Source organism: Tamandua tetradactyla, chromosome 1 (assembly GCF_023851605.1).
Source record: "Tamandua tetradactyla isolate mTamTet1 chromosome 1, mTamTet1.pri, whole genome shotgun sequence".
Taxonomy (NCBI): Eukaryota; Metazoa; Chordata; class Mammalia; order Pilosa; family Myrmecophagidae; genus Tamandua; species Tamandua tetradactyla.
In genome coordinates, this window is record NC_135327.1 from 5,757,346 (window position 1) to 5,768,647 (window position 11,302).

General features: G+C 41.4%; 1 protein-coding gene and 1 long non-coding RNA gene across 3 annotated transcripts; one reads left to right on the plus strand and one right to left on the minus strand.

Moving 5' to 3' along the window:
- Positions 1 to 596: 596 nt before the first annotated feature.
- Positions 597 to 11,256, minus strand: LOC143683241 (uncharacterized). Of its 2 annotated transcripts, none has more exons than XR_013175421.1 (4): positions 10,886 to 11,256; positions 5,997 to 6,230; positions 4,833 to 5,062; positions 597 to 946 (listed from the first exon to the last, which is right to left on the minus strand). It is a non-coding gene; the product is annotated as an uncharacterized LOC143683241 (long non-coding RNA). The 2 variants fall into 2 exon arrangements; XR_013175422.1 differs by lacking the exon at positions 10,886 to 11,256 and adding an exon at positions 10,206 to 10,271.
- On the plus strand, positions 4,459 to 5,669 carry LOC143683230 (uroporphyrinogen-III synthase-like). Its single transcript, XM_077159409.1, has 2 exons — positions 4,459 to 4,809; positions 4,951 to 5,669. Exons 1-2 carry the CDS (start codon positions 4,664 to 4,666, stop codon positions 5,630 to 5,632), a joined length of 828 nt encoding a protein of 275 aa, XP_077015524.1. The 5' UTR covers positions 4,459 to 4,663; the 3' UTR covers positions 5,633 to 5,669.
- Positions 11,257 to 11,302: the final 46 nt, after the last annotated feature.

Genomic DNA, 11,302 nt, shown 5'->3' on the forward strand with positions numbered 1-11,302 from the left:
TTTGGGAATTTGAGACCTGGTTCACCTGACTATGGTAGTTTGAAATTGACCAACATGGGAGAGCTCACGGAATTCAGCAAATACACCAACCCGGGCTTCCTCTGACCCCAAACTTTTACCAGCACACAAAATGATGTCCTCTGGAAGATTGGAGATCTAACAAAAAGGGGTACAGAAAGGGTGGCATCTTGGGTAAAGATAAGATCCATTTGGAAGCTCATGGACAGAAGCCCATGCAAGCACTGCTCCTGTCATCACAGGGGTTCATTTTACTCTGGTCAGTTGAAGTGTGAGCTGTGATGAGCTTCCACCTGTTTACTGGTTCTCAATGACCTGGGCATGGGGCACCTGTCACCTCTCTCTCCACCATCCAGAACTCCTTCCCTTGCTCCATAGGCAACAGCACTTCTGCCTTAAAAGTCCAGTGTCCTAAGGAGACTCAATAACCTTGACCATGCTGGATTATAGAATTTAGACCCACACTTGTAGTGATAAAGGAGCCCATTATCTCCTGAAGATCTTTCAGGAACCCCCAAAGCAATGTCTTTATTAAGAGACTTTTTACATTTTAAACAGTTCCCAGGTGTGGTAAGACACATAATAGCCTGAGTCGCATAGTTTTTCAGGGCAATGGTGAATGTGAAGCTTGAATCCTAAGATGAAAATTCCCTTTCCTAAGATCAGGGAGCCCCAATACATACTGAAGAATATGGAGTTGAAATTCAGTCAAGCATTTGGGGGCGGGGGGTTGCAGATATTTATACCAAGGGAAAATTCCACCGTGGGCAGTTGTGAATCACCAAGGAAAGATCTCCTTACCCAAAGTCACAAGGGAATCACAGTTACCCAGCATCACGTCCTTAGACAAGCTTCCCTTATTGGGGCTCAGATGATCCCACTGGTCTGGAGAGAAGACCGTGGCCACATCTTCAAATTTCACTGGCTCCTGAAATAATAATTCATATTTTCCAAATATTCAATCTCCATGTGGCCCTTGGTAGATTTTTCAAGTTGGCTATAACTGGGGGACAGAAGGCCATAAAGGCATTTTAGATTGTGTGGTCAAAAGCTATAATGCAAAGTGGAAACTATAAGAAATGTATTCTGGTCTTGAAGGGTCTGGGAAGGCAAAGGGACTTATCCTTATAAAAAAATAATAGTATAGCAAAACTAATATAGTAATCACCAACTGCCGTGCAGTGTGTGCCAAGGGGTGTAAAGCTTGAGATTATAGGTGCTGAAGCATCAAATGATGCCTTCAAAAATTTGAACTATACTTAGGGGGTGTGGCCAAGATGGTGGCTTAGCAATATGCGTGTTTTACTTCATCCTCCAGAACAACTACTAAATAACCAGAAACAGTACAGAACAGCTCCCAGAGCCACATCAGTGACCGGACACACAGCGTATCCCCGTCTGGACCAGCTGGACCAGCTACGAGCCTCTACAGAACCGTGAGTCCCCCAAGCCATGGTGTCTGGCACCCCTCCCCCACAGGCTGCTTCCCAGAGGGGAAAGGAAACAGACTTTAGCAGCAACAGGGGCTGAGCCCAACCAAATGCGAATTGTGGAATTAATTAACACATTCTGACTACTAAAACTAGGCCCCCAGCTCAGGTGAACCTGGTCAAAGTGGAGGTCACTCATTGGGCTAACAGAAAAAGAGGAAAGGGGAGGAAATGGAGGTTTTTGTGGCTGTGTTTCTATGGAGGCTTGGTTGCCTCTGGATTCGCGTCAGGACTTCTCGGGCTGCAACTGCCCCAGGCATAGGCAGAAATGGACTGCATTCAGGGCTTGTTCCCGCCTGTGCCTTCCCCAGGGAAGGGTGAAGACCAACTCAGGTGGAATCCCTCCCTCAAGGAATCCAGACACCAGGGCTTGGCAATCTGAAGCCATTAACACCAGCCTACAAACTCTCCTCTGTCTCCAACATGCCCCCAGCAGGGAGAGTCCACCAAAGCTAAAGGTACCACATCATCTTTTGCTGGCGGGACCTTCAGGCAGACAAGTGACACATACTGGGCAGGATAAGAAAAACAGAGCCCAGAGACTTCAAAGGAAAGTCTTTTAACCTGCTGGGTCTCACCCTCAGGGAAAACTGATGCAGGTGACTCCTTCACCCTGATAGGAGGCCAGTTTAGTCTAGGAAAACCCGGCTGGAGTCTATAATACCGACGTAGACCCTCCTAAGGGGGGGTGGGGGTGGAAAAGGCACCATACAAGCAGGGTAAGAAACAAGAAAATAAGAACGGAAAAATTCTCCTCTGTTAAACAAAACCTAAGCTAGAGGTCCGGAAAAAGCTAAACTGAATGTCAACGAACAGATAGACAACAAATTCATCCAGCAAGAAAACCCTAGGTAAGAGAAGTGAAAGCAATCTCCAGAATAAACTAATTAAGGTAATTAAATGTCTAGATGCCAGCAAAAAATAACAAATTACACCAGGAAAATTGAAGATATGGCCCAGTAAAAGGAACAAACCAATAGTTCAAATGAGATACAAGAGCTGAAACAATTAATTCAGAATATACAAACAGACATGGAAAACCTCATCAAAAACCAAATCAAAGAATTGAGGGAGGATATGAAGAAGGCAAGGAATGAACAAAAAGGAGAAATGGAAAGTCTGAAAAAACAAATCACAGAACTTATGGGAATGAAAGGCACAGTAGAAGAGATGGAAAAAAAAACAATGGAAACCAACAATGGTAGATTTCGAGAGACAGAGGAAAGGATTAGTGAACTGGAGGACAGACTATCTGAAATCCGACAAGAAACAGAAACTATAGGGAAAAGAATGGAAAAATATGAGCAGGGACTCAGGGAATTGAATGATAATATGAAGCACACAAATATACGTGTTGTGGGTGTCCTGGAAGGAGAAGAGAAGAGAAAAGGAGGAGAAAAACTAATGGAAGAAATTATCACTGAAAATTTCCCAACTCTTATGAAAGATCTAAAATTACAGATCCAAGAAGTACAGCATACTCCAAAGAGAATAGATCCAAATACATGTTCTCCAAGACACTTACTATTCAGAATGTCAGAGGTCAAAGAGAAAGAGAGGATCTTGAAAGCATCAAGAGAAAAGCAATCCATTACATACAAGGGAAACCCAATAAGACTATGTGTAGATTTCTCAGCAGAAACCTTGAAGGCGAGAAGACAGTGGAATGATATATTTAAATTTCCAAAAGAGAAAAACTGCCAACCAAGAATTCTATACACAGCAAAATTGTCCTTCAAAAATAAGAGGGAAATTAAAACATTTTCAGACAAAAAAATCACTGAGAGAATTTGTGACCAATGGACCAGCTCTGCAAGAAATACTAAAGGGAGCACTAGAGACAGATATGAAAACACAAAAGAAAGAGGTGTGGGGAAGAGTGTAGAAAGAAGGAAAATTAGATATGACATATAAAATCCAAAAGGCAAAATGATAGAAGAAAGCACTACCCATACAGTAATAACACTAAATGTTAATGGATTGAACTCCACAATCAAAAGACATAGATTGGCAGAATGGATTAAAAAACAGGATCCTTCTATATGCTGTCTACAGGAAACACATCTTAGACCCAAAGATAAACATAGGTTGAAAGTGAAAGGTTGGGAAAAGATATTTCACGCAAATAACAAGCAGAAAAGAGCAGGAGTAGCTATACTAATATCCAACAAATTAGACTTCAAATGTAAAACAGTTAAAAGAGAAAAAGAAGGATACTATGTACTAATAAAAGGAGCAATTCATCATGAAGACATAACAATCATAAATATTTATGCACCGAACCAGAATGCTCCAAAATACTTGAGGCAAACACTGCAAACACTGAAAAGGGAAATAGACACATCTACCATAATAGTTGGAGACTTCAATTCCCCACTCTCATCAATGGACAGAACATCTACACAGAGGATCAATAAAGAAACAGAGAATCTGAATATTACAATAAATGAGCTAGACTTAACAGACATTTATAGGACATTACACCCCACAACAGCAGGATACACCTTTTTTCTCAAGTGTTCATGGATCATTCTCAAAGATAGACCATATGCTGTGTCACAAAGCAAGTCTCAACAAGTTTAAAAAGATTGAAATCACACTTTCTCAGATCATAAAGGAATGAAGTTGGGAATCAATAATAGGCAGAATGTCAGAAAATTCACAAATATGTGGTGGCTCAACAACACACTCTTAAACAACGAGTGGGTCAAGGAAGAAATTACAAGAGAAATCAGTAAATATCTCGAGGCAATTGAAAATGAAAACACAACATATCAAAACTTATGGGATGCAGCAAAGTCAGTACTAAGAGGGATGTTTATTGCCCTAAATGCCTCTATCAAAAAAAGAAGAAAGGGCAAAAATTCAGGAATTAACTGTCCACTTGGAAGAACTGGAGAAAGAACAGCAAACTAACCCCAAAGCAAGCAAAAGGAAAGAAATAGGCTGCCCCGGGGCCTTCCCCGGCTCGGAGCAGTGGCAATTCAGGAGATGTGTTGATGGGGGTGACCTCCCCTCTGTCATTGCCCCTGCACCCTCAGCAGCCTCCTCCTTGGAACTGGGAGATACACGCACCCTGACTGGGCACGATCCCATCTCTTAGCCTATTCGGGGCTTCCTGCCCGCAAGAACCCTAAGAGTACTGCCCAGTAATAATGAAGGTTCTTTTACTGAAAGACCCTAAAGGAGATGACTGTGGCCAGGATCCCTACATCACGGAATTAGGATTATATGGACTAGAAGCCACCCTGATTCCGGTTTTATCATTTGAGTTTTTGTCTCTTCCCAGTTTCTCTGAGAAGAACCAGGGGAGCATCATCTCACCCAGTTCCAGGGCACTGCTGCTTGTTGGAGTTCTCTGGCTGGGTCTCTAAAATAGCTCCTTCTGGAAGCCACCCCAACTTGGAGAGGCAGGTCTGTGCAGAGGCCCAGGAGAAGGCATGTTGTCTCATCCTGAAGGTTATGGGGGACTCATTTTTACCAGCCCCAGAGCAGTGGAAGCAGTGGAGTTGTGTTTGGAGAAGGACAACAAAACTGAAATCTGGACAAAGCCTCTGAAAGAAAAATGGAATGCTAAGTCAGTGTACATGGTTGGAAATGCTACTGCTTCTCTAGTGAGTAAAATTGGCCTGGATACAGAAGGAGAAAACTGTGGAAATGCAGAAAAGCTCGCGGAATATATTTGTTCCAGGGAGTCATCAGCATTGCCTCTGCTCTTCCCCTGCGGGACCCTAAAAGGAGAAACTCTGCCAAAAATGCTCAAGGACAAAGGCATTCCTATGGAAAGCATAACTGTCTATCAGAAGATTCCACATCCAGGAATCCAAGTGAACCTGCGGAGTTATTTCTCCCAGCTGGGTGTTCCAGCCAGCATCGCGTTTTTCAGTCCCTCTGGCCTCATGTACAGTCTCGAGCATATTCTAGAATTATCTAGAGACAGGATCAGTCAAATCAAGTTTGCAGCCATTGGCCCCACCACAGCACGTGCTCTGGCAGCCCAGGGCCTGCCGGTGAGCTGTACTGCAGAGAGCCCCACGCCTCGCGCTCTGGCTGCGGGCATTTGGGGGGCGCTGCAGACCCAAATCCCCACTGGAGTTGGCCACTCGGCAACCTCAACCCCATGAGCCTCCTGGACTGGTTCCTCCCTGAGGGCACAGTGGACAAGGGCAGCTTGCAGCCACCCGAGGATGGGGTGAGGCCCCGAGCAGGACTCCCAGGAAGCTGCTGTCAACCTCCCACAGGAAACCTGGGGTCAGGATCAAGCCAGGACCCAGGCTGGCATCAGGCCCACGCGCATGTAACTGTCCTCCCCGGGGGCCCACTCGGACCCTCGCCTGGGCACACGGCTCCAGCCTGCGAGGGCTTCCTCTGTCCTCAGGAAGGAAGGCACTAAACCACCTGGCTCCGGTTGCTTGCTTGCTGAAGCTGTTTTCAGTGCAAGGCTGTGTTCTGAGAGGAAACATGCCCAAGGCCCAGTGACTGACAAACCTGGTCTGCAGAATAAAAATGTGCTGGGTATGCAGTAGTTTCCTTCATCCTATAAGAAGGAGCTTAATATTCCAGGGTGTGAGCTGTGGACATTCATAGCTCAAGCACAGAGGGACTTCTTCCACCTCAGAAGTGTAAATGCAGCATCAGTCTGTCCATCTGGTCCTCCCTTAGGAGGGTTGTATCTGACCTCCCACTTAATTTCCACTTTCAAATCTTGACTTGGAATTTCAGCTGGGTTGGATGAAAAAAAAAAAAGGAAAGAAATAACAAAGATTAGAGCAGAAATAAATGAAATTGAGAAAATCAATAAGACCAGAAGTTGGTTCTATGAGAAAATCAATAAGATTGATGGGCTCTTAGCAAGATTGACAAAAAGAAGAAGAGAGAAGATGCAAATAAATAAGATCCGAAATGGAAGAGGAGACATAACCACTGACCCCACAGAAATAAAGGAGGTAATAACAGGATACTATGAACAACGTTATGCTAATAAATACAACAATGTCGATGAAATGGACAACTTCCTAGAAAGGCATGAACAACCAACTTTGACTCGAGAAGACATAGATGACCTCAATGAACAAATCACAAGTAAAGAAATTGAATCAGTCATTAAAAACCTTCCCAAAAAGAAAAGTCCAGGACTAGATGGCTTCACATGTGAATTCTACCAAACATTGCGGAAAGAATTAGTACCAATCCTGCTCAAATTCTTAAAAAAAATTGAAGAGGAGGGAAAGCTACCTAATTCATTCTATGAAGCCAACATCACCCTCATACCAAAACCAGGCAAAGATATTACAAAAAAAGAAAACTACAGACCAATCTCTCTAATGAATATAGATGCAAAAATCCTCAACAAAATTCTAGCAAATCGAATCCAGCAACATATTAAAAGAATTATACATCATGACCAAGTAGGATTCATCCCAGGTATGCAAGGATGGTTCAACATAAGAAAATCAATTAATGTAATACACCATATCAACAAATCAAAGCAGAAAAATCACATGATAACCTCAATTGATGCAGAGAAGGCATTTGACAAAATTCAACATCCTTTCCTTGTTGAGAACACTTCAAAGGATAGGAATACAAGGGAACTTCCTTAAAATGATAGAGGGAATATATGAAAAACCCACAGCTAATATCATCCTCAATGGGGAAAAACTGAAAACTTTCCCCCTAAGATCAGGAACAAGACAAGGATGTCCACTATCACCACTATTATTCAACATTGTGTTGGAAGTTCTAGCCAGAGAAATTAGACAAGAAAAAGAAATACAAGGCATCAAAATTGGAAAGGAAGAAGTAAAACTATCACTGTTTGCAGATGATATGGTACTATATGGCGAAAACCCTGAAAAATCCACAGCAAAATTGCTAGAGCTAATAAACGAGTACAGCAAAGTGGCAGGTTACAAGATCAACATTCAAAAATCTGTAATGTTTCTATACACTAGTAATGAACAATCTGAGGGGGAATCAAGAAACGAATTCCATTTACAATTGCAACTAAAGAATAAAATACTTGGGAATAAATTTAACTAAAGAGACAAAAGACCTATACAAAGAAACCTACAAGAAACTGTGAAAAGAAATCACAGAAGACCTAAATAGATGGAAAGGCATACCGTGTTCATGGATTGGAAGACTAAATATAGTTAAGATGTCAATTCTACCTAAATTGATTTACAGATTCAATGCAATACCAATCAAAATCCCAACAACTTACTTTTCAGAAATAGAAAAACCAATAAGCAAATTTATCTGGAAGGGCAGAGTGCCCCAAATTGCTAAAAGTATCTTGAGGAAAAAAAACGAAGCTGGAGGTCTCATACTGCCTGACTTTAAGGTATATTATGAAGCCACAGTGGTCAAAACAGCATGGTACTGGTGTAAAGATAGATATATTGACCAATGGAATCAAACAGAGTGTTCAGATATAGACCCTCTCATCTATGGACATTTGATCTTTGATAAGGCAGTCAAGCCAATTCACCTGGGACAGAACAGTCTCTTCAATAAATGGTGCCTAGAGAACTGGATATCCATATGCAAAAGAATGAAAGAGGACCCGTATCTCACACCCTATACAAAAGTTAACTCAAAATAGATCGAAGATCTAAACATTAGGTCTAAGACCATAAAACAGTTAGAGGAAAATGTAGGAAAATATCTTATAAATCTTATCATTGGAGGCGGTTTTATAGACCTTACACCTAAAGCAAGAGCACTGAAGAAAGAAAGAAAGAAATGGGAACTCCTCAAAATTAAACACTTTTGTGCATCAAAGAACTTCATCAAGAGAGTAAAAAGACAGACTACAAAATGGGAGACAATATTTGGAAATGACATATCAGATAAAGGTCTAGTATCCAGAATTTATAAAGAGATTGTTCAACTCAACAACAAAAGACAGCCAATCCAATTACAAAATAGGAAAAAACACTTCAACAGACACTTGTCAGAAGAGGAAATGCAAATGGCCAAAAGGCACATGAAGAGATGCTCAACATTCCTGGCCATTAGAGAAATGCAAATCAAAACCACAATGAGATATCATCTCACACCCACCAGAATGGCCATTATCAACAAAACAGAAAATGACAAGTGCTGGAGAGGATGTGGAGAAAGAGGCATACTTATTCACTGTTGGTGGAAATATCAAATGGTGCATCCGCTGTGGAAGGCAGTTTGGCGGTTCCTCAAAAAGCTGAATATAGAATTGCCATATGACCCAGCAATACCATTGCTAGGTATCTACTCAGAGGTCATAAGGGCAAAGACACAAATGGACATTTGCACACCAATTTTATAGCAGCATTATTTACAAATGCAAAGAGATGGAAACAGCCAAAATGTCCATCAACAGACGAGTGGCTAAACAAACTGTGGTATATACATACGATGGAATATTATGCAGCTTTGAGACAGAATAAACTTATGAAGTATGTAGCAACATGGATGGACCTTAAGGACATTATGCTGAGTGAGATTAGCCAGAAACAAAAGGACAAATACTGTATGGTCTCACTGATATGAACTGACATTAGTGAATAAACTTGGAATATTTCGTTGGTAACAGAGATCATCAGGAGATAGAAATAGGGTAAGATATTGGGTGATTGGAGCTGAAGGGATACAGACTGTGCAACAGGACTGAATACAAAAACTCAGAAATGGACAGCACAATACTACCTAACTGTAATATAATTATGTTAAAACACTGAACGAAGCTGCATGTGAGAATGATAGAGGGAGGAGGGCTGGGGACATAAATGAAATCAGGAAGAAAGATAGATGTTAAAGATTGAGATGGTATAATCTAGGAATGCCTAGAGTGTATAATAATAGTGACTAAAGGTACAAATTTTAAAAATGTTTTTGCTTGAGGAAGAACAAAGGAATGTCATTATTGCAGGGTGCTGAAAATAGATGGTAATTAATATTTTAAAATGTCACCTTATGTGTGAGACTAAAGCAAAAAAATGTTTGTTACAAAATTTATATTTTGACTAGTGCATTTCCTAATATAACTTCTGTAGATAGTTTGATTGAATGCCATAAGTACTTGGAATCTCAGGTAGGACATGAGATTTTGTTGGTTTGTCCAGAGTGATGCCCCGATGAATCCCAGAGTGATTCGATCAGTGAGTGGAAAAGTATTTGCAAAGCCCCCTTCGGGGAATGGTGAGAATGGGGAGAAATTCAACTTCCCCAAGTTGAATTCTTGATATTCTCACTAGCAGTGTGGACAACCAAAGCTATAGGCTGAGCCCCCAGTCTTGGGGTTTGTTCATATGAAACTTAACCCCACAAAGGATAGGTCAAGTCTACTTAAAATTTAGGCCTAAGAGTCACCCCCAAGAGAGCCTCTTTTGTTGCTCAGATGTGGCCTCTCTCTCCAGCCAACACAACAAACAAACTCACCACCCTCCCCCTGTCTATGTGGGACATGACTCCCAGGGGTGTGGACCTTCCTGGCAACGTGGGACATAAATCCTAGAATGAGCTGAGACTCAGCATCAAGGGATTGAGAAAAACCATAGAATGAACTGAGACTTAGCATCAAGCGATTGAGAAAACCTTCTCGATCAAAAGGGGGAAGAGTGAAATGAGACAAAGTGTCAATGGCTGAGAGATTCCAAACAGAGTCTGAGAGGTTGTCCTGGAGGTTATTCTTACACATTAAGTAGATATCACCTTGTTATCCAAGATGTAATGGAGAGGCTGGAGGGAACTGCCTGAAAATGTAGAGCCGTGTTCCAGTAGCCATGTTTCTCGAGGATGATTGAATAATGATATAGCTGTCACAATGTGACTGTGTGATTGTGAAAACCTTGTCTCTAATGCTCCTTTTATCTACCTTGTCAAGAAAAAAGTAGAACATGCGGAATAAAAATAAATAATAGGGGAGCAAGTGTTAAAATAAATTTAGTTTGAAATGCTAGTGATAAATAAAGTAAGGGGTAAGGGGTATGGTATGTATACCATTTTTTCTGTTGTTGTTTGATTTCTTTTTCTGTTGTCTTTTTTTTCTTTTTCTGAATTGATGCAAATGTTCTAAGAAATGATGAATATGCAACTATGTGATGATATTGAGAATTACTGAATATATATGTAGAACAGAATTATATGTTAATGTTTTTGTTTGTTCTTAATTTTTTTAATTAATAAATTTTTTTAAAAAATTCATAGAGTCCATATATATATATATATATAATGACAATACTACACTCTCTTAGGTAACCTATCTCTATTTTTCTGTTGATGGATATTTGCCATGTTTCCAGATTTTGGCCAATTCCACCAAGGCTGCTATAAACTTCTTGTCTATGCTTTCCAGGGCTCATAAGCACCGATATCTGCATAATATATCTTACTGAGTTCAAGTTTAAGGTGGAACCACCAACTTATCCTCCTAACAGGGGTGCAGGGGCGTTCCCATCGCTCAGAGGCTCCTGAACACTTGCTGTGGTGGGACACTTTCATTTGTAACCACTTGGGGGTGTGCAGATCTATCAAGATGGCCTTGTGATTCCCCAACGACTCCTGAGGCTGAACAGTTTTGATGAACAGAAGCATTTGTATTTCCCAAATTATTTTGCCCATCTTTCTGCAGGATGGGCGACGTTGCCCTCATGGACTTGGCAGGCTTTTTAAAATACCAAGTTTTTAAAGAGGGACAAGGACAAGAAATCAGAAGGTCCACAATGGTTCTGGAGAGGAACTGTCGTTGGGATGGCACGGGGGGGGGGGGGGGGGGGGCCCCCGCGGAGGTGGGGGGGGGGGCATTCTAA